Genomic DNA, 21011 nt, shown 5'->3' with positions numbered 1-21011 from the left:
CACGAGGAGGCGTGGCCCGTCTCAGCCCGTTCCAAGCCTGGCAATTTGTCGTTCCGGAAGAAGGGGCAGGGCTAGGGAGCGCGTGCTCTTTTCCTCGGCAGTGAAGAAATTCTGCAGGCAATGCGCACGTTGATACGACTTGCTCTGGGTTCTGTGATCGCTCGAAATCCGGGAGAGGGACAAGGGTCTGCCCCTGCGGGCAGGCCTGACCTCCAAGTCAGCATTGTGCAAATGACTGCAAATCAAATGTCAGTTCCGGCCCGTGCAGTGTAAACAGTAGTGATGGGAAGGGGCACCGCCATAACCTTTAAGTTCTGAACTGAGGAGGGGTTCCTGTGGGACCCCTCCGGAAGTACGCATGGTGGAAGATGAGCGTTCTGGGCACCGAGTCAATATTTACGGAATGCATGAAGAAGGGCTGTTTCCTGTTATATTTTGCGTTTCTTTCCTCAGTCTCTTCATCTCCAAAATGGATTAATAATTGTACCTCCCTCATAGGGTTGCTGAGAGAATTAAATGAGATATATTTGTAAAGTGCTAAACTTTATTTCTTTTTATTTTACTTATTTTTTAAAGTAATCTCTACGGCTAATATGGGGTTCAAACTCACAGCCCGGAGATCAAGAGTCACATGCTTCACTGACTGAGCCATCCAGGTGCCCCTCATGCCCTTAAGTTTTAAAATATCCATTAAATAAAGGTTTTTTGGTTACTGATCAGAGTCCTTTCCCTTGACTTTTTTAACTTAGCGTTTTTTATGCATATAATCTGGTTTTTAGATGTCTGTGATTGTTTTTTTGTTGTTGTTTTTTAAGTCTAAGTTCTGTAAGCCAAACTTATCAAGTGCATGGCCCAGGTTTTCTTTACACTGTCACCGCAAACCTTGGTTTAGAAATGATTTTGAGATCACTTAGGGAACAGCAGATTCCCCACAAATTAATACATCTTTATAACTCCAATGCAGTGTTCAGGGGGTTCGATTCTTGGAAAGACTGTGAACTGACAGCACCCAGAATAAAGAGCACTGGCTTCACTCTGGACCTAAATGTCCCTCTCCCTGTCTTTTGGAGCCTGTCAACTCTACCTTGTCCTTTGAGTCTCAGCTTAACCTCACTTCCTCAGAGTGGCCTCCCATATTTGGTCGGTCTGACTCCTTATTTGATGAAGACAGTATTCTATGCTAGGCGACATTCTAAAACACTTTAAACACATCACTTAATCCTCAACATCTTATGAGTATGTTACAGTTGTTATGATTCTACTAAACTAAAACACAGGAAGGTTATGTAGCTAGTCAGTGGCAGATTTGAAATTCAATCCGACAGTGAGGGTCTGATGACTACAAACTTACTACTTCTTCATAGCACTGCACCAGGGCCTGAAGTTCTGTATTGGTATCACCATTTTATGTGTGAGCCCTTTGAAGGCAGGGACTCTGGCTATTTCTTCAGTCTGGCAAATGGCCCACCATAAATACTCCTTAATGAATAAATGAATGAATCCTATACTAAACAATGGGGATAGCTGAAAAGACAGAACCCTTGTCTAATGACTAACTCCTACCCCTCTTTCAGACACGAGTTCATAATGACCCCTCATCCAGAAGGCCCTCCTAACCCACAGGCTTGGTCAGGCACTCCCTCTAGGCTCCCAGAGCCCCTTTGGGTCCTCCATCCAATCCCTGACCGCTCTGGGTTTTCCCTGTCTGGTGATGGGTCTTTCTCACCGGACTGTGAACCCCGTGAGGGCAGGACCGGGGCTGTCTCAGCCAATGTTGATGTATCCAACACAGGTCAAGGCACGAGGCAGGGGCTCATGCAGTGTTTCCTTGACGGAATGATCGGAACTATCAAGGAGCGCCCTCCCAGCTCTGCAATTCTTTCCAGTGCGCTGGAGGGCCGGTGTTAGCTGAGCAAGCCTACCACAGGAAGCAGGCTTCCCTGGGGGCAGCCGCCCCCGCACACCCGGCTAGCCTCCACTCCAGGATAAATAAACAACCGAGTAAACAATTAGCTGACAGAAGTGCCGACTGCTGGCCTGGGCCTCTGTCAAGATTTCCCAAGCATCACCCCGAAAGGCCCCGAGAACTGGACGTCACACCAGCCAGAGAGGCAGGGTAGGTACGAGGCGGGGTCTGGGGTGCTGGACCCTGATCGGAGAGAGGCACAGCCAGAAAAATTCACCAAAGAGTTTTGCAAAGAGGGTGAATGTGCTGGAGCAAATTCTCTCTACATTCCTCAGAGCCTGAAAGAATCACACAGGGTGGAGACCAGGTCTGCGCTCGTCCAAAAGTCAGTGAGCTCACAGCGCCTCCTATAAACCGAACTGGGGAAGCAGCGTCTCGCTGATGCCGCGGGGGATGTCAGAGAGCGCTGAACTCTTCCGCCATTGGTCGGAAGAGCAGCCAATCGCGAGGAAGGAACGGGAGGCGGGGATGCTCGGATTCACGGCTGGATCCCGTGGCCCCGGCCAGTGGCTGACATGTAGTGGGCACGCACTAAATAGCTGATGGAAGGATGGATGATGAACCTCTCAATTTCTATATAATTTGAAAATGGAAAGATGACATGGATACCGAGAAGTACACAAATCACAAGTGTACAGCTCGATGAATCATTCACAAAGAAACACACCGCCTGTAACCTGCACCCAGATAAACAGAATGTTACCAACCTCTCAGAAGCCCATCCCCCGGACCCCGTTCAGTCACTCCCCTCCCCCAACGACAAAAATCTATCCTGATTTCTACGGCTGTAGATTAGTTTTGCCCGTTTTTACACTTTATATAAGTGAAATTCTCAATGCTGTGTAGTATTCCACTGTGTGAATGAAATACAATATATTTATCCATTCTATTGTCGGTGAGCATCTGGGTAATTTCCATTTGGGGGCTATTATGAATAGTGCTGCTATGACAATCTAGAATATGTCTTTTGATGGGGTGCCTGGGTGGCGCAGTTGGTTAAGCGTCTGACTCTTGGTTTGGGTTCATGTCATAATCTCAGGGTCATGATTTCATGAGATTGAGCCCCCAGTCCACTCCTTGCTCAGTGTGGAGTCTGCTTGAGATTCTCTCTCCCTCTCTTTTTGTCCCTCTCGCTCGTGTTCACTCTCTCTCTCAAATAAATAAATAAATATTTAAATAAATATGTCTTTGGGGGCGCCTGGGTGGCTCAGTCGTTAAGCGTCTGTCTTCGGCTCGGGTCATGATCCCAGGGTCCTGGGATGGAGCCCTGCATCGGGCTCCCTGCTCTGCGGAAGGTCTGCCTCTCCCTCTCCCACTCCCCCTGCTTGTGTTCCCTCTCTCGCTGTGTCTCTCTCTGTCAAATAAATAAATGGAATCTTTAAAAATAAATAAATGAATGAATGAATGAATGAATAAATAAATATGTCTTTTGGTAAACATATGTATTTGTTTCTGCTAGCTATGTACCTGAGTGAAATGGCTGGTCACCGAGTGTGCGTGTGCTCACCTTCCCCAAAGTGGATGTACCAATTTCCATCCCAGGAGTTATGTGTAAGAATTTCAACAGCTTCACCTTTTCCATCTTTTTAATTTAATTTTGGCCATCCTAATGGTTGTGTAGTTGTATCCTTTGTAGTCTTAATTTGTCTTTCCCCAATGATTCCTGAGGTTGAGCATCTTTCCATGGCTATATAAGCCATCTGAACAGCATCTTTTGTGAAGTGCTGTTCGAATCTTTTGCCCATTTCCCCACTGTTATATATTATCTTCTTTATTTATTTTAAATTATGCAATACTGCATGAATTTCTTGTCCTTGCAAGAAATTAAAATACTCTAGATAAAATTCAGTCTCCATGGAGTATCCAACCCCATCCCACTTACCTCTTCAGAAATGTGTTTTCTTCCAGACCTCTCTATACACTCACATGAATGCAGCATAGTATAGTGGCTCGAGGCATTGACTCTGGAGCCAGAATGCCTGCACTAGAATCTCAACTCCACCATTTGCAAGAGCTGTGTGACCTTGGGCAAGTTATTCAATTTCTCTGTACCTCAATTTCCTCATCTTTAAAATGGGGCTGAGGGCGCCTAGGTGGCTCAGATGGTTAAGCGTCTGCCTTCGGCTCAGGTCATGATCCTGGGGTCCTGGGGTCAGGTCCCGCATCGGGCTTCCTGCTCCTTGGGGAGCCTTCTTCTCTCTCTGCCTCTCTCTCTGTCTCTCATAATAAATAAATAAAAATATTTTAAAAAATAAAATAAAATGGGGTTGATAATATTAATACCTAACTCACAGGCTTGTTTTGAGGTTTCAATAAGCCAATTGCTTAGAAAAATGACTGAAACATGGTAAATGCTATACTGGTGATAGCTACAACTGAGTTGTGAAGATTTTTTTAAAATATAAGTCATATAACATTTTCATTGTGGTATAATGTAAATAACATAGAGCCGCCTGGGTGGCTCAGTCATTAAGCATCTGCCTTCCGCTCAGGTCATGATCCCAGGGTCCTGGGATTGAGCCCCGCATCGGGCTCCCTGCTTGGCAGGAAGCCTGCTTCTCCCTCTCCCACTCCCCCTGCTTGTGTTCTCTCTCGCTATGTCCCTCTCTGTCCAATAAATAAATAAAATCTTTAATAAATAAATAGATAGATAGATAACATAAAATTTACCACTTAACTATTTTTAAAGATTTTATTTATTTTAGAGGGTGATAGTGCGAGCGGAGGGGAGGAGCAGAGGGAGAGGGAGAGAGTGAATCTGAAGCCAACTCCTCACTGAGCTCGGAGCCCGACATGGGGCCTGATCCCAAGACCCCAAGATCATGACCTGAGCTGAAACCAAGAGCAGGCGCTTAACCGACTGAGTGCCCCAGGTGCCTCACCACTTAACCATTTTTAGCCATTTCAGTGGCCTTAAGTGCATTTGCAATGTTGTTCAACCATTACCACTATCCAATTTCAGACCTTATTAATTATACCGAAACTGAAACTCTGTATCCATTAAATGATAACTCCCCTTTCTGCCTCCCTGCCATGCCCCAGCCCCTGGTAACCAGCATTCTACTTTCTAGCTCTATAAATTTGCCTTTTCTAGGTGCTTCCCTTAAGTGAAATCATACAGGGACACTAGGGTGGCTCAGTCGGTTAAGTGTCTGCCTTCAGCTCAGGTCATGATCCCAGAGTCCTGGGATCGAGTCCCACATCAGGCTCCTTGCTCAGTGGGGAGCCTACTTCTCCCTCTGCCTGCCGCTCCCCACTGCTTGTATGCGTGTTCTCTCTCTGACAAATAAATAAATGAAATCTTTAAAAAGAATAATGGAAATCATACATTTGTTCCTTCATGTCTGGTTTATTTCACCTAGCACCATGTTTTCAAGTTTCATCCATGTTGTAGCATGGATCTGAATTTAATTCCTTTTTAAGATTGAATCATGTTCCATTGTATATATGACATCTTGTTTATCCATTCATCTGTTAAGAGACATTTTGGGGTTTTGGCTATTGTGAATGATGCTCTAGGAACGTTGGTGTACATGTATTTGAATCCCTGTTTTCAGTCATTTGGAATATATACTTAAGCATAAAATTGCTGTATCATGTGGTAATTCTACATTTAACTTTTTTGTGGAACCACCAAACTGTTTTCCACAGTGGCTGTACCATTTTCCATTCCCACCAGAAATGTTCAAGGGTTCCAGTTTTCCCGCATCCTTGCCAACACTTGTTACTGCTTTTTGTACTTGTTTTCTTTTGTTTTTGATAATAGCCATCCTAAACGTTGTGAAGTGGTATCTCATTGTGGCTTTCATTTGCATTCCCCTGAAGACTAGTGATGTTGAGCACATTTTCCTATGCTTATCTGCCATTTGTATATCTTCTCTGGAGAGATGTCTATTCGAATCCTTTGTCCATTTTTAAATTGAGATTTGTTGTTGTTGGGTGGCAGGAGTTCTTCGTATATTCTGGATATCAATCTCTTATCAGATATATGCTTTGCAAATATTTTCTTCCATTCTATGGGTTGTCTTTGCACTCTCTTGATAGTGTCCTTTGATGCACAAAGTTTTTAATTTTAAAATATTTTATTTATTTATTTGATAGAGAGAGACACAGCGAGAGAGGAACACAAGCAGGGAGTGTGGGAGAGGGAGAAGCAGGCTTCCTGCTGAGCAGAGAGACTGATGTGGGGCTCGATCCCAGCACCCTGGGATCATGACCTGAGCTGAAGGCAGACGCTTAACAGAGCCACACAGGCGTCCCCAAAAGGTTTTAATTGTGATGCACAGTTTTTTTTTTCTTGTGTTGCTTATGTGTTTGGTATCAGGTGGATCACATAATTTTTTAAAAAGAAAAATGTGGTAGACATTACCTTAGCCAAATGATCAAACTCACCAAGAATGAGACAAACCAGCATCACACACCCCTCATGGGATACTCTGAGAAGAACATAGGATCTTTCTGTGATATTCCTGCACCAAATGTCAAACCTGGATCTAATCATGAGGAAATACCAGACAAACCCACATGAAGGGACATTTTGCAATATAACTGATGTGGACTCTTCAAAAATGTCAGTGTCTTGAAATACTGACAAAGTAAGGGGACTGTTCCGGATTAAAGAAAGCTAAGGGAACATGACAATTAAATGCCACTTGTGATCCCGGATTGGATTCTGGAACAGAAAACAAATAAAATAAAATAAAAAATAAAAACCCTAGGGGTGCCTGGGTGGCTCAGTCAGTTAAGCATCCAACTCTTGATCTCAGCTCAGGTCTTGATCTCAAGGTCATGAGTTCAAGCCCCACATTGGGCTCCATGCTGGAGGTGGAGCCTACTAAAAGAAAGAGGGAAAGGAAGAAAGGAAGAAAGGAAGAAAAAAAGGAAGGAAGGAAGGAAGGAAGGAAGGAAGGAAGAAAGAAAGAAAGGAAGGAAGGAAGGAAGGAAGGAAGGAAGGAAGAAAGAAAGAAAGAAAGAAAGAAAAGAAAGAAAGAGAAAGAAAGAAAGAAAGAATCTATAAGGTATATTACTGGGATGATCAGGGATATTTTAATATGGATCTATATTAGATAATAGTGTAGTATTAAGGTGAAATTCCCTGAATGTGATAATTGTGTTGTTATGGAAGAGGTTAAGAAGGAGAAGTTTTCGTTTTTAAGAGGAACATGTTGAAGTGTGAAGCCTTTTGGGATGAAGGGGCACAATGTCTGCAACTAATTTAAAATGGTTCCGATAGGAGCGCCTGGCTGGCTTGGTCAGTAGAGCACGCAACTCTTAATCTCAGAATTGTGAGTTTGAGCCCCACGTTGGGTGTAGAGATTTCTTAAAAATAAAATCTTCTATTAAAAATGTTTCCAGGGCATGTGGGTGGCTCAGTTGGTGAAGTAGCTGCCTTTGGCTCAGGTCATGATATCAGGGTCCTGGGGTATAGCCTGCATGGGGTTCCCTGCTCAGTGGGGAGTCTACTTTTCCCTCTCCCTCTGCCCCTCCTCCCTGCTTGTGCTCTCTCTCTCAAATAAATAAATAAAACCTTTTTAAAGACTTTATTTATTTATTTGCCAGAGAGAGAGAGAGCAGGAGACTATACCCCCTGCAACATTAATCATTGGTTGGTTAATTTCCACTCACCTTCTGATCTCAGCTCAAATGCCACTTCCTCTAGGGAAGCTGTCCCTAACATTTCAGCTAGGTCAGGTGTCTCTGCTATATAAGCTATTGTGGCAGCCAGGACTCTGAGATGAACTGCAACAATCCTCACCAGATATTCATGTTCCTTCCTGTATAGGATAGGGCTGATCTGTGTACCAAAAAGATATGGCAGAAATGAAAGGGTGTGACATCTGAGGCAAGGTCATAGACGATATTGCTGCTTTGGCCTTGCCCTTTCTTGGATCATTCACTCTGGGGGAAAACAGCTGCCACATGAGGACACTTGTGTGTCCTTGTGGAGAGGTCCACCTGGTGAGGAACTGAGTCTTCCTGTCAAGAGCCAGCAAATTCTTTAGTTATTGTCTAAAAGATGAAATTGAGAGTTAGGCAGAAGCTTCTAGGAGTCCCCTGAGCTGCAGGGGGTCATGGGGTCTCCCCAGTGACACTATAAAAAAAAATCAAACTAACCTATAGAATTTTGGGGGTGGGAGATGGGGACCTTTGTATGCAGGATCTTCCATACAGGTCTGTGGAAGTGGTGTTTAGGGTAAAGTAAGAAAAGGGGTCAATCACAAAATAAATGAGGGAAGGCTTTCTAGGGAACAGCAAGCACAAAGGAAAGTCGCTGAGTTAGGAAAGCACTTGGCCTATTTGAACAACTGAAAAGAGACAACTGTACCCTCTGGATAGGAAATAAGAAGATCCCCACTACCTGATGTGTGTTAACAATGAGCATTCATGGGGAGCCTGGGTGGCTCAGTCATTAAGCATCTGCCTTCTGCTCAGGTCATGATCTTGGGGTCCTGGGATTGAGCCCCGCATTGGGCTCCCTTCTTCGTGGGAAGGCTGCTTCTCCCTCTCCCGCTCCCGCTGCTTGTGTTCCCTCTCTCGCTGTGTCTCTCTCTCTCTCAAAAAAATAAATATCTTTTTAAAAAATGAGTATTCATGATATTAACTAGTATTTATTGGGCATTTGCTATATGTCAAACACAGTGATAAGTACTTTGAAAGCTTACGGAAGCTTTAAAACAACCCTACCGAAGTGACCCCTTGATCAATCCTGTTTACGGATGAAGAAATAGAATTAAGAGGTTAAGTTGTTGTCCCAAAGTCCCCCAGCTAGGAAATGCAATGGCAAGATTCGTACACAGTTCTGACTCTCAAAATCATTCTCCTAAACCACTGTCCATCTCTCACAGGGAAACACTCGTCACATTTTAAACAAAGCACTAGGTGAGTGCGGAGTTACACTTTGCGCTTCCACAGCCCAGTTTCTTACTTAAAACTACTATTTCCAGCATGCCCTTCTCGCCTTGGGAAGATGGGGTGGGCTCAGGGCTACTAGAACTACATTTCCCAGAATGCAACTCCCCGTTGCTGGCTGTCACGCATGTCGTGAATTGTAGTCCTCGGAAGAGACATTCGCCCGCAACTCCCGGCATGCATTCAGGGTAAGTACAGTGTGGTGGGAAAAGGACAGTCGCGCGGCATGTTGGGAAGCGGGACCGGCCCTTTTCCCAGGCTTGCGGCCGCCCTGACCAAACACATTCTTGAGACTACAGTTCCCAGTGGGCTGTGCGCGAGAGGGCGGGCGAGCTCTTCTGCCGGAAGTCCTCTCTAGCCCTGGGTCCCCTAACTGCTGCGAGAGCCGGAGCCGCCCAGGAGCCGCGGGACCGGGGCCGCTGGGGTCCGGACGGGGGTCGCCATGGTAACGGGGGCGCGCCCACGTCGGGGCCGGGCGGAGGGTGGGTCTACGTGCAGGTACTCGAGGCTCGGTCGGGTACTGACAAGCCTCCCCTGCCGCCGTACTATGGTTTGGGCCAGGCGCGGGCTCTCAGGATTGTGGCTGACCGGAGGCCCGGGAAGGGGGCAGCTGGGCGGTGATTCCGGGCGCGGGAGTGCACCGGGGGTCTCGAAGCCATGGGACATTAGAGACCGGGGGCCAAGGGGAGGGGGCTGTGCGGGAGGGAGACATTGGAGACGACTAAGGGGTGGAGGGTTGAAATGGGGAGGCAACTCGAGAAGCGGGATCTCGGAGGTGGGGGGCAGGAATTGGAGGTGGGGGAGGGGGCGTCCCAAGAGAAAGACGCGTCTCAAGAGAAGGGCTCTTGGGAGTGTGGCAGGATTGTTGGAGAATGGGAGACCCTGGGATTGGAGAGAAGGGGGTCTTCAGAAGCCGGAAGCTGACATTGAAGGCAGAGAGGGGTTGTTGGAACGGGCAGGTTACTGCTGATGAGAGAGAGAATCTCAAGGGGAAGAGACTGGACACTGGAGAGGGGAAGTAGGCTACTGTAGGGAATGGGGCTTTAGAGTCAGGGGAAGTGTGCTGCAAAGCGGGAGAAGGCTTGGAGGTAAGGACTGGTTATTTGAAACTGACGGGGAGCAGTGGAACAGGTCTTTCCAAGAAGAGGCGTCTTGGGTAGGGAGCAGGCATAGAAGTGTGAGAGTTGGAGATGGAGCTTTTGGAGCAAGCACTGGGCTTTGGATTTGGCTGCCCTCCCCTAGGGTGGGTCTTTGGACAGTAAAGCAAGGATTCTTTTGAGAAGGGAGCTGGAAAAAGAGATAAATGGAGGTGGGTGTCAGAACAAGGAGGGAGTCTCCCCCACAAACAGGGTCCTTGAAGGCAACATGTGACCTTTGGAACAGGGGAGAAGATTGGCCTCAGAGGAGTGATGTCCTAAGTAAAAGACCTCCTGAGGCCTGAGAGAGGGGATTGAACCCTAGAAATTGGAAGTCAAAAGGGAACAATTTGAGGGGAGGGGGCTTGGAGACAGGGAAGGTTGGGAGGTGTCCAGAGGGAACATCAGGGGGTGAGTATGCAGGAGGGAAGGTACCTCTCAGGGTAGATTCCCAGAGGTGGAGAGATTCTAACTGGGAGAAGAAACACGAAGAGGTGTTATAAGGGAATTTGGGGGTAAGAGATAGGGCTCTCCCTCAACCCTTTTGGCTCTCCTTACCGTATGCCCCATGTATCTCTGGCTCTGCCCCCAGGTTGTGGCTGCCTGGTGGGGTTCCCCCCCTCCCCATCCCCCTGCCAGGCCCATGCTCTTTCCCTTCCTACCCAGGACCCCTGGCCTGCTGGGAAGTGGTTTTCCCTGGCTCAGCGGAATGGGTTCTTGGAAGGAGAGTGTAATATCCTGTGTCTGTCCTGCTTGATTGGTTGGGGGAGGGGGGTTGGAATATCGGAGAATGAGGCTTAGGAAAGAGAGTGGACTCCCAGGAATGGGTATGGGCTCCCAGAGGGTAAAGGGTTCCAGAGCAAAGCCTTTGGACTCCCAGCTGTGCTTTGTGGCTGTGAGCCTTGCTTTCTTCATCTATAAAATGGCTCTACACCTGCCTGTCTCAAACAGAACTGGGTCCAAAGGCAGGCTTCCTACCTGGGTGAACTTGGGCCTTGGTTTTTCTTTTTTTAATTTATTTTTATTTTTTTTAAAAGGTTTTATTTATTATTTATTTGAGAGAGAGAGAGAGAGCAGGAGCTGGGGGAGGGGTAGAGGGAGGGGGGAAGCAGACTGCCCGCTGAGAGGGAGCCCCATGCAGGGCTCGATCCCAGGACCCCACCAGGATCATGACCTGAGCCAAAGGCAGACGCTTAACCGACTGAGCCACCCAGGCACCCCGGGCCTTGGTTTTCTTAAAGCTAAATGATGGTGAATTATAGTACCACTGAGAACTAATACTTGATAGTCACTGTGCTACACCCCTTACGTTTATTAACCCATGTGACTGTCTTATGAGGGAGGTTCTCTCATTACGTACATTACACATAAGAAGAAACTGAGGCCCAGAGAGACTGACTAGCCTGTGGAAATACAGCCAAGAGTGCCAGGATCCATTCAGGCTCTAGAGTCTGTGTGCTTAGCCGCTTGGACAAATGCACCTCCGTCATCATAGCTCATTATATTGAGCACTCAGTATGTAATAAGCACTGTGCTAAGCACTTCTAGCATTAACTCGTTCCATTTTCGTAGTAGCCCTAGGAAGGTTGACCTGGCTTTTCAGAATCATAAAAACAAATTTCCTAGCTCTCACTGCTGATAATCACAGCTGACACAGTGCGTGATCTGAGCCAGGCACTGTTCTGGATACTTTTCATATCTTGTTTTCATCTTGTCACACTTTTATGAGACCCTCTTTTCCAGGGGGGTAAACTGAGGCACCACGCAGTTACATCACTTGAGAAGTGGCAGATACTTTGGGAAACCATTTAGCAGTGGCTGAAAAAAGTTAGACGTAGCGTTACCATATGACCCAGCGATTCCCCTCCTAGGTATATAGCCAGGACAGATAGAAACATACATCCACGTAGAAGCTTTTATGTGAATGTTCATAGCAGTCTAATTCACAATCACCAAAAAGTGGAAATGACTCAAATGTTCTAATAAACAAAACAAGGTATATCCATCCAGTGGAACGTAATTCTGCCATAAAAAGAAAGGAAGCAGAGATCCAAGCTACAACATGGGTGAACTTTGAAAACATTGCCGAATGAAAGAAGCCAAGTACAAAAAGGCCACGTATTGTCTGATTCTATTTGTATGAAATGTCCAGAACAGGCATATCTGTAGAGAAAGAAACATTCTTCGTTGCCAGGGGCTGGCGGGGAGAGAGTGGCTGCTAATGGGTGGGGATTTCTTTTTGGGGTGATGAAAACATTCTGGAATTAGTAGTGATTTTTCCACAAGTGTATGAGTATACGAAAAATCACTGAACTGTACACATCTTCAATGGGTGAAAATTTTTAAGAATTGGTAAGTAAAAAGAAGGAAAAGGGGGCTCTCTGGGATTCAGACCAAAGAAGTATGAAGCTCAAACATTTTTTTTTTAAGTTTTTATTTATTTATTTAAGTAATCTCTGCACCCGGGCGCCTGGGTGGCTCAGTTGGTTAGGCGACTGCCTTCGGCTCGGGTCATGATCCTGGAGTCCCGGGATCGAGTCCCACATCGGGCTCCCTGCTCGGCGGGGAGTCTGCTTCTCCCTCTGACCCTCCTCCCTCTCATGCTCTCTCTCTCTCATTCTCTCTCTCTCTCAAATAAATAAATAAGTAAAATCTTTAAAAAAAAATTTAAGTAATCTCTGCACCCAACATGGGGCTTGAACTCACGACCCCGAGATCAAGACTCGCGTGCTCCTCCGACCGAGCCAGCCAGGCACCCCTGCAACTCAAAACATTTTTTTTTTAAGATTTTATTTATTTGACAGAGAGAGACACAGCGAGAGCAGGAACACAAGCAGGGGGAGCGGGAGAGGGAGAAGCAGGCTTCCCGCTGAGCAAGGAGCCCCGACGTGGGGCTTGATCCCAGGACCCTGGGACCATGACCTGAGCCGAAGGCAGATGCTTAACGACTGAGCCACCCAGGCGCCCCCAACTCAAACATTTATTGAGTGCCTGCTATGTGCCAAGCTACTGAATTGAGTTTATAAACATTTAATCTGCAAGACACCCTGCCAAGATGGATCTTCTAAGGAAACTTATTTTGCCGGTGGGGAAACTGAAGTTGGGCTGGGGGGGCAGATCCTTTGTCCAAGGTCAAGCAGACAAGGGGTAGTGGAGCCTGGGCCTCAGGGCCCTGGAGCTGACAGGGGAGTTGACCTGTGGAAGCGGTCCTTCCCCTGGGGTGTTGGGACGTGGCCAGGCTGGCCTGACCGGGCTCTGAGGAGAAGTCGAGAGCTGGAAGGGCATGGGCCCTACCTACCCAGCGGGGATGGGCGGGGCTGTTGGGTGGGACCCCCCCAGCCCCTGGCCAGCTCTCCCGACTGCTCTCACTTCCTTTTCCTCCTCCTGCCCTCAGATCCGCTTCATCCTCATCCAGAACCGGGCGGGCAAGACGCGCCTGGCCAAGTGGTACATGCAGTTCGATGACGATGAGAAACAGAAGTTGATTGAGGAGGTGCACGCTGTGGTCACTGTCCGAGATGCCAAACACACCAACTTTGTGGAGGTGAAGCTACCCCCATGCCTCTCACACTTGCCTTTTTACCTTTGACCCTCCTTACCAGCCTCCTGCCCAACCTCTAACTGCAGTAACCCCTCAGACCCTCTTTCCTTCCTACATTCATTCCCTCGACATGCTTTTAGCTTTCTGTCTTCCTTTTTTTTTTTTTTCAAGATTTTATTTATTTATTTAACAGAGAGACAGCGAGAGAGGGAACACAAGCAGGGGGAGTGGGAAAGGGAGAAACAGGCTCCCTGCCGAGCGGAGAGCCTGATGTGGGGCCCGATCCCAGGACCCTGGGATCATGACCTGAGCCGGAGGCAGATGCTTAACGACCGAGCCACCCAGGCGCCCCTGTCTTCCTTCCTTTTTGGGGAACTTTTCATTATGAAAATTTTCTTTTTTTCTTTTTTTAAGATTTTATTTATTTGAGATAGAGCACAAGCAGGGGGCAGTGGCAAAGGGAGAGGGAGAAGCAGCCTCCGCAGGGCGCCGTATGCAGGACTCGAGGATACCGGGACCCTGGGATCATGACCTGAGCTGCAGGGAGATGCTTAACCAACTGAGCCACCCAGGCGCCCCTCATTGTAATAATTTTCTTCTTTTTTTTTAAGCTTTTATTTTTAAGTAATCTACTTCCAGTGTGCGGCTCGAACCCACAACCCTGAGATCAAGAGTCGCATGCTCTATCGCCTGAGCCAGCCAGCACCCCTCTTTGGTCTCCTTAAATCGAGAAGCCTCTGTCTTTAATTCCCACGGCATCAGCCGGGCTAGTTGTCCTGTAAATTCAACACATTTATCGGGGGTCTGCTGTAGGGCAGGTACTGTTCTAGGTGCGGGAATAGAACAGACCCGAGTCCCTGCCCTGGGAGAGCTGATGTTCTGGTCAGAGGGAGACAGAGTAAAGACAGCATCTAGCAGGTGGTGAGGTGCCAGGGAGAAAAAGCAGGCCAGTGTGGGAGATGGAGGTGCTGGGGTGCGTACACTGGGGGTTGGAATGCAGGTATCAATGATTTATGTAGGAAGTCTGGAAAAGGTAACAGTGGAACCAAGGCCTGAAGGAGTTGAAAGAGTGTTAGGAGAGGATATATGAGAGTGTGCACCCCAGACCCGGGGAATGGCAAGTGCAAAGGCCCTGAGGTGAGAACATACCAGGGCATTCCTGGAATAGCAAGAAGGCCAGCATGGGGGCGCCTGGGTGGCTCAGTTGTTAAGCGTCTGCCTTCGGCCCAGGTCATGATCCCAGGATCCTGGGATCGAGCCCCTGCATCGGGCTCCCTGCTCCGCGGGAAGCCTGCTTCTCCCTCTCCCGCTCCCCCTGCTTGTGTTCCCTCTCTCGCCGTGTTTCTTTCTGTCAAATGAATAAATAAAATCTTGAAAAAAGAAAAAAAAGGCCAGCATGGCTGAGGTGCTGCAAGCCAGGGAGGAGGGAGGGGGGCTGATGCGTCAGAGACAACAGGGACAGATGGCTCTGGGCCTCCTGGGCCGTGGGGTGGACTTCAGCTCTTATGAGCGAGGTGGCAGCCTCAGGAGGGTTTTCAGCAGAGGAAGGGACGTGGGCCAACCTAGGAAAGAGCAGGTTGAGGTATCTGTTCACACCCCAGGGGAGAATCCGGGCGGGAGTGATGATGAGTCAGAGTGCAGAGAGAGGGCAGGATGCCCTGATGTGGAAGGTCCCGCACACACAGGGCAGGGAAGGCTGCGGCCCTTACAGGGGAGGGACGATCGACAGAGGGGAGCAAAGGAGAGCGGAGAAGCCCTATCTAGAGGTGGGAGGTGAGGAGGTAGGGGAAAATCAGGAGATGGGGGGGGGTCCCGGCAGCCTAGAGAAAAGGGTTTCCAGGAGGAGGACGGGATGGGGGGCCTTGCGGGGGGCGGGGTTGGGGGCTGAGAGCAGGCAGAGCAGGTGCAGGACAGAATGAGGGGGTGCACGCCCACTCCCCTGGGGTGTCCCGCTGCCAGTGCCGTGTGGCCTCCTACCCCGAGTGCCAAGGGACTGGGAGCGGGTCCGTGAGGCAGGCTGCTCAGGTGAGAACGTCACACCCAGATCTTAGGTGCCTCCCGATCCCAGGCCATTCATTCATTCATTTGTTCACCCGTGCATTTATTAACCACCCACTCCCAGTGTGCCTCCGTTCACAGTGGGGACTGAGATGGCCCCGTGAGCAACACAGACCTGTCCCCAGATCACGACAACCCCGAGAGGGTAGGGCTGGGATGGAGCAGCGGGGCGGGAGGAGGGCACCTGGCTCAGCCTGAGGGTCAGGGAGGGCTTCCTGGAGGAGGGAATGCTGTGGGGAACAAGAGAGAACTGGTCCCTCCCCCAACAAACTGGGGATGATCAGGGGGAGGAGACATGAAATAATGTCTCTCTTAGGAGACTGAGGTCAGGGCAGGCCCCCTGGAGGAGGACTTGTGAGAGCAAACCCAAAGGATGAGTGGCCGGTGAGAAAGGCCCAGGCCGCTCAAACTCTCTTCCTCTCGTGTGATCATTAGTACATATTCCTTAGTACCTATATTACTCTCCTGTATCGCTGTGCTAACAAATTACTACAAACATAGTGACTCAAAACAACACAGATTTGTTGTCTTAAATAGTTCTGGAGGTCAGGTGTCCAAAATGGGTCAGCAGGGCTGGGTTCCCTCTGCAGGCTCTGGGGAGAGTCCATTTCCTTGCCTCCACCTGCTTGAGATCTCTGTCTCCGAGCCACACACTCCTGTCTTCCTCTTTCCTTTATAGGGACCTTGTGATTACTCTGGGCCCATCTGGATAATCCAGGATCACCCTATCTCAAGATCCTTAGCTGAACCACACCTGCACAGTCCCCTTTGCCATGTTAGGTTACCTGTTCACAGAGCCCAGGGATTAGGGTGTGGACCCCTTCCTATTCAGGGCCCTGCTGGAGACACAGTGGTGACAGCCCCAGCTCACAGTCCAGTGAGACCGACCGGTTCCCGGACAGTGACAGCTGGGGACGGGGGCCCAATGGCGGGGGCAGTACAGACCGGTGACCTGCCCCAGCCTGTAGGAAGAGACTTATCTGAGAGTCTATAGCTGAAGAAGCCATGAAAGTCTGGGGCGGGTCCCTGAGAAGCCTGCAAATTTACAACCAAGGTGTTGGGACGAGCCGGGAGGGTGATAGCGGGAGAGGGAGAATTTCAAGTAAAAAAAAGTGCTGCTCAGCGTCCGATCCTGCCAGGGCCACACCAGCTGTGATACTAGTGCCATCTCCGGGTGTTTTCCTGGCCTCTAGGCCTGTCTTAAACCCTCTCCTCCAGAGCAGCGGCCTTCAAACATTTGATTGTGTGTCTGTATCAGTTTATTTATTTATTTATTTATTTATTTTTTTTAAGATTGTATTTATTTGACAGAGAGAGACACAGCGAGAGAGGGAACACAAGCAGGGGGAGTGGGAGAGGGAGAAGCAGGCTTCCCGCAGAGCAGGGGGCCCGATGTGGGGCTTGATCCCAGGACCCTGGGATCATGACCTGAGCCGAAGCCAGACGCCTAACGACTGAGCCACCCAGGCGCCCCTCTGTACCAGTTAAAAAAAAAAAGTAGGGGCTCCTGGTTGGGTCTGTCAGAGGAGCGTACAACTCTTGATCTCAGGGTCACGAGTTCGAGCCCTGTGTTGGGTGTGGAGCCTACCTAAAAAAAAAAAAAGTAGAGTTTGCACCCTGATACATGCTTGTTAATCCGCGGATTATGTGCAGGAATTACTACAGTAATGTTAGAAAACGTAGTGAAGTACAGAAATTAACAGAAGAATGAGCTGGAAAAAAATCAGGGACTACTGTTGGCTTTCGCAGTTGCCACCAGGTGGCGACAAAGCACACGCGCCGTCAGACCCAGCGCTGGGACTTTGCAGATTTAGGCCAAAGACATTGTGCTTAGCAAACCAGTTTGCCTGTTTGTATCTATGTCTGTCTCTTTATCTTCTTCCCAAGTATATAAGATTAGAGTCTGCGTCCTTGGCCCATTCCTGGGTTGTGTGTGTGCGTTAGTGTCGAAGTATTTCTATTTTATATCACAGTTCAGTTCACAGTCAGGCTGAGATTGTCTTGGTTCTGAGCAGTAACTACACTGCCCAGCACAGAGCCTGCCTCACAGGTAGCGTTTATGGAATGATGGCGTGAGTTAGTTCCAGGTTAAGAAATGTGACTTTGTCCAGAGACAACAAGCAGGGAGCCACGGAAAGGGGAGCGTGGATGTCATGGAACACCCCAGCCTCCCTCTTGGCTCTGGGCTTTTTCTCACAAGCTGTTCCCTTGGCCTAGAGCACTCCTGCTCCTCCTCCAGGTCTCAGCCCAGATGTCCCCTCCTCCAGGAAGCCCTCCTGGATCAGCTGCCCACACTGGGGATGACTGAGGATGACTCTCTCTCCACTGGACCGGGAGCCCCGGCAGGGGAGGGTCAGGCCCGTGTCAGTCAACACTGTGTCCCCAGCACAGGACCAGACAGAGCAGGGCCTCGGGGACCACACCTGGGGTGAAGGACTGACTCTCTGGGCTCCGCTCTGCCCAACCTGCTGGGTCCTGCCCCCCCCCCGCCCCCCTTTTCTGACAGCCTCTCTGCCCCACAGTTCCGGAACTTCAAGATCATTTACCGACGCTACGCCGGCCTCTACTTCTGCATCTGCGTGGATGTCAACGACAACAACCTGGCCTACCTGGAGGCCATCCACAACTTCGTGGAGGTGCGCAGGCGGGCAGGCTGCAGCCCCAGGGGCCCTGGAGTGCCCAGAACAACGCCTCGTCTCCCCGCGGGGTGCACAAACCCTCTCCCCACCTCCCCGCAGCGGCGGACAGGCGGCCTCCCTCTGCCCATCTCTGCCCGCGCGGTTCCTCTCTGTTCCTCCGCCTCTGTCCAGTCTGCCTTTTCTGTTGCTATCTGATCGTCCTTGTTCTTGTTTCTGCCTCTAACTGTCTCCGTCACTGGCTCCCTCCCCCCTCCCTCCCCTCCCTTCAGTCCTCTTGGTCTGTCTTTCCGATGGTGACCTTGGTCCCCCTCCCTGAGTATCTCCCCCTGTCCGGCTCTCACCACCTCTGCCTTCTCCCACAGGTCTTAAATGAGTATTTCCACAACGTCTGTGAACTAGACCTGGTGTTCAATTTCTACAAGGTGGGCTCCTGGGGAAGAGGAGGGGGCGGGGGGGCGCTGCCCAGCGCCTCTGCTGATGGCTGGTGCCTGGCTCTCAGGGCCCCCAGCTTCCAAGGTTTAGACCGGCACCCATTGCAGGGGGAGGGCGGGGAGTGGGGGGTGCCCTTCCCTCACTTCCCTCACACCGGGGTCTCCTCCTGCCCTCCCTTCGCTCAGGTTTACACGGTCGTGGACGAGATGTTCCTGGCCGGCGAGATCCGAGAGACCAGCCAGACGAAGGTACTGAAGCAGCTGCTGATGCTCCAGTCCCTGGAGTGAGGGCGGCCAGCCCCTCCGCCCCGGCCTCCTGTTCCCTGCTCGCCCCCTCTCCAGGCTGGGGCTGCCCGGCACCCTCCCTCCCTGGTCCAGGAGGAAGGCCCCAGCTGGGCCTGGGCCACCAGGGAGGAGACTGCGGGCGGAGGCCACTCACGTGTACCGAGTAACCGTGCCGTTGTCATGTGATGCTGTGAGTGCGTGTGTGGAACCCCCAATAAACCTGTGGCCCCGCCCGGCCTGTGTCTTTTGAGCCCTTGCCGGTCAGCCCTAGGGACCGCGGGCACTCGGGACTCCCTGCCATCGGTGCATCAGTCAGCTGGTCAACAAACCCTACTTGGCCTGAGCAAGGCAGGCCACCCGGGTGCATTCACACCTGCTACTGCCCCCAGAAGGCCCCCGAGCCTGGACTTCTGGCCAACACCTAACAGCACCAAGCGTTCCCAAGTATTAGCTCCCCGAATCCTCACAAGATCCCGAGGAAGGACCGTTAGTATCCCCGCTTTCCAGGTGAGATCACTGAGCCTTGGGAAGATTAAAAGACTTGCCTAAGGTCACGTAGCTAGTGTGGCGAAGCCAGGTTTGTTCTAAGCCTGGGCAGATGGCTCCAGAATCTTTGTTTTTAACCCCAGATTGGATGGCTGTCCTTTTGCCTCAGTTCTTCATCTTGAAAATGGGTTGATAATAGTTTTGATCTCACAGGGTGTGCTTGAGGATTAAGTTAATGCTGGGAAAGTTTAGGAGGTGCCAGGCATCAGTCAGCACACATTCACTCTGCGGACATTCAGCGCCTGCTGTGTGCAGGGCCCGGTCAGAGACCCGGGGGACGCCTACAGAAGTGGACAGCGAGCACTAGATTTGCTAATCATTATTTTAGATGTGGGAATCAGGCTTGCAGAGGTGAATGCCTTTATAGATACAACCATTACAGCAGTGTATTCTTTTCTTATTGCTGCTGCAACCAGTTACAGCTTCAACCAATAGGGATTGGCGACTGACCACCTGTGGGGGGGCGGGGGCACGGGGGGGGGGGGCGCCAGGGCGAGGCCCGGATCCGCAGCCAGGTCAGGGGGTGGGAGCAGGTCGGGGGAATGTGCTGAGGTTATCAGGACATGGCGAGTGTCTGAGTTGCCTGCAGCCGCTGTGACTCGTGACCACAAAGCGGGTGGCGTAAAACGAGCCCCTAGCTGTCCTGGGGGCCAGAAGTCTGAAATCAAGGTGCCAACACTCTAGGGGAGGATCCTTCCTTGCCTCTTCCCTCCTGACATGCCGTGGTTGGGGGCCACACCCCCCCAATCCCTACCTCCGTCTTCCCAGGCCCTTTGTTCTGGGCCCGTACCGCCTTCTCTCCTTACTTTTATAGGCACACTTGTCATTGGATTTAGGGTCCACCAGCATAATCTACATGATCTCATCTCAAAGTCCTTTAACGTGATTACATCCGCAAAGAGCCTTTTCCCAAATAGGGTCACGTTCACAGGCTCCAGGACGTAGGCATGTTTTGGGAGGGCGCCACCCTCAATCACTGGAATGAGTCTGAGATACCGCGGGTCATCCAGGAAAGGCGATTAGGAGGCCCTCGAACACTCAGACCTGAGGCCCAGAGAGGGAAGGATGCAGGGAGCTTTCGTTTACTGTGGATTTGACAAATGTTTCTTGGGCATCTGCTATGTGCCAGTCACTGTTTAGCCCTGGGGGGTGGGGGGTACCACAGTGAGCAGGACAGGTCTCCTGGAGGGTGATGGGGCAATGCCTAATTAAGCAAGTCAATAGCCGGTATGTCACAAAGTCAAGTGTGATGTGGAGGCAAGTAAAACAGAGCGAGAGAGAAGTCTGGCAGATGGCTCTGCTGTTCTAGACGATGGTCAGGGAAGCCTTTCCGGAGGAGGTGACACTGAGCGGAGGGTGAAAGAAGTGAGGGAATAAATGAACCGTGGGAGATTTTAGGGGAGGGCTGTTCCAAGCAGAAGGAATAGCAGGTGCAAAGGCCCTGAGGCAGAACATGCAAGCAGGCCAGCATGGCAGGAACAGAGTGGGCAAAAGGGAGAG

General features: G+C 50.1%; 1 protein-coding gene across 1 annotated transcript; it reads left to right on the top strand.

Moving 5' to 3' along the window:
* The first annotated feature begins 9166 nt into the window (after positions 1–9166).
* AP2S1 (adaptor related protein complex 2 subunit sigma 1) lies at positions 9167–19198 on the top strand. Its single transcript, XM_027618940.1, has 5 exons — positions 9167–9320; positions 13406–13555; positions 18133–18246; positions 18612–18671; positions 18867–19198. Exons 1-5 carry the CDS (start codon positions 9318–9320, stop codon positions 18966–18968), a joined length of 429 nt encoding a protein of 142 aa, XP_027474741.1. The 5' UTR covers positions 9167–9317; the 3' UTR covers positions 18969–19198.
* The last annotated feature ends 1813 nt before the right edge of the window (positions 19199–21011 follow it).

The sequence above is a fragment of the Zalophus californianus genome, chromosome 17 (genome assembly GCF_009762305.2).
Source record: "Zalophus californianus isolate mZalCal1 chromosome 17, mZalCal1.pri.v2, whole genome shotgun sequence".
In the NCBI taxonomy this organism is placed as follows: Eukaryota; Metazoa; Chordata; class Mammalia; order Carnivora; family Otariidae; genus Zalophus; species Zalophus californianus.
This window is presented reverse-complemented; position numbering and strand designations above follow the sequence as displayed.

Bases quoted from the DNA above. Each gene is read 5' to 3' on its own strand.
- AP2S1 (XM_027618940.1), top strand. The intron at 13,556-18,132 runs GTGAAGCTACCC...TCTGCCCCACAG, and splicing joins AACACACCAACTTTGTGGAG to TTCCGGAACTTCAAGATCAT. The intron at 18,672-18,866 runs GTGGGCTCCTGG...CCCTTCGCTCAG, and splicing joins TGGTGTTCAATTTCTACAAG to GTTTACACGGTCGTGGACGA.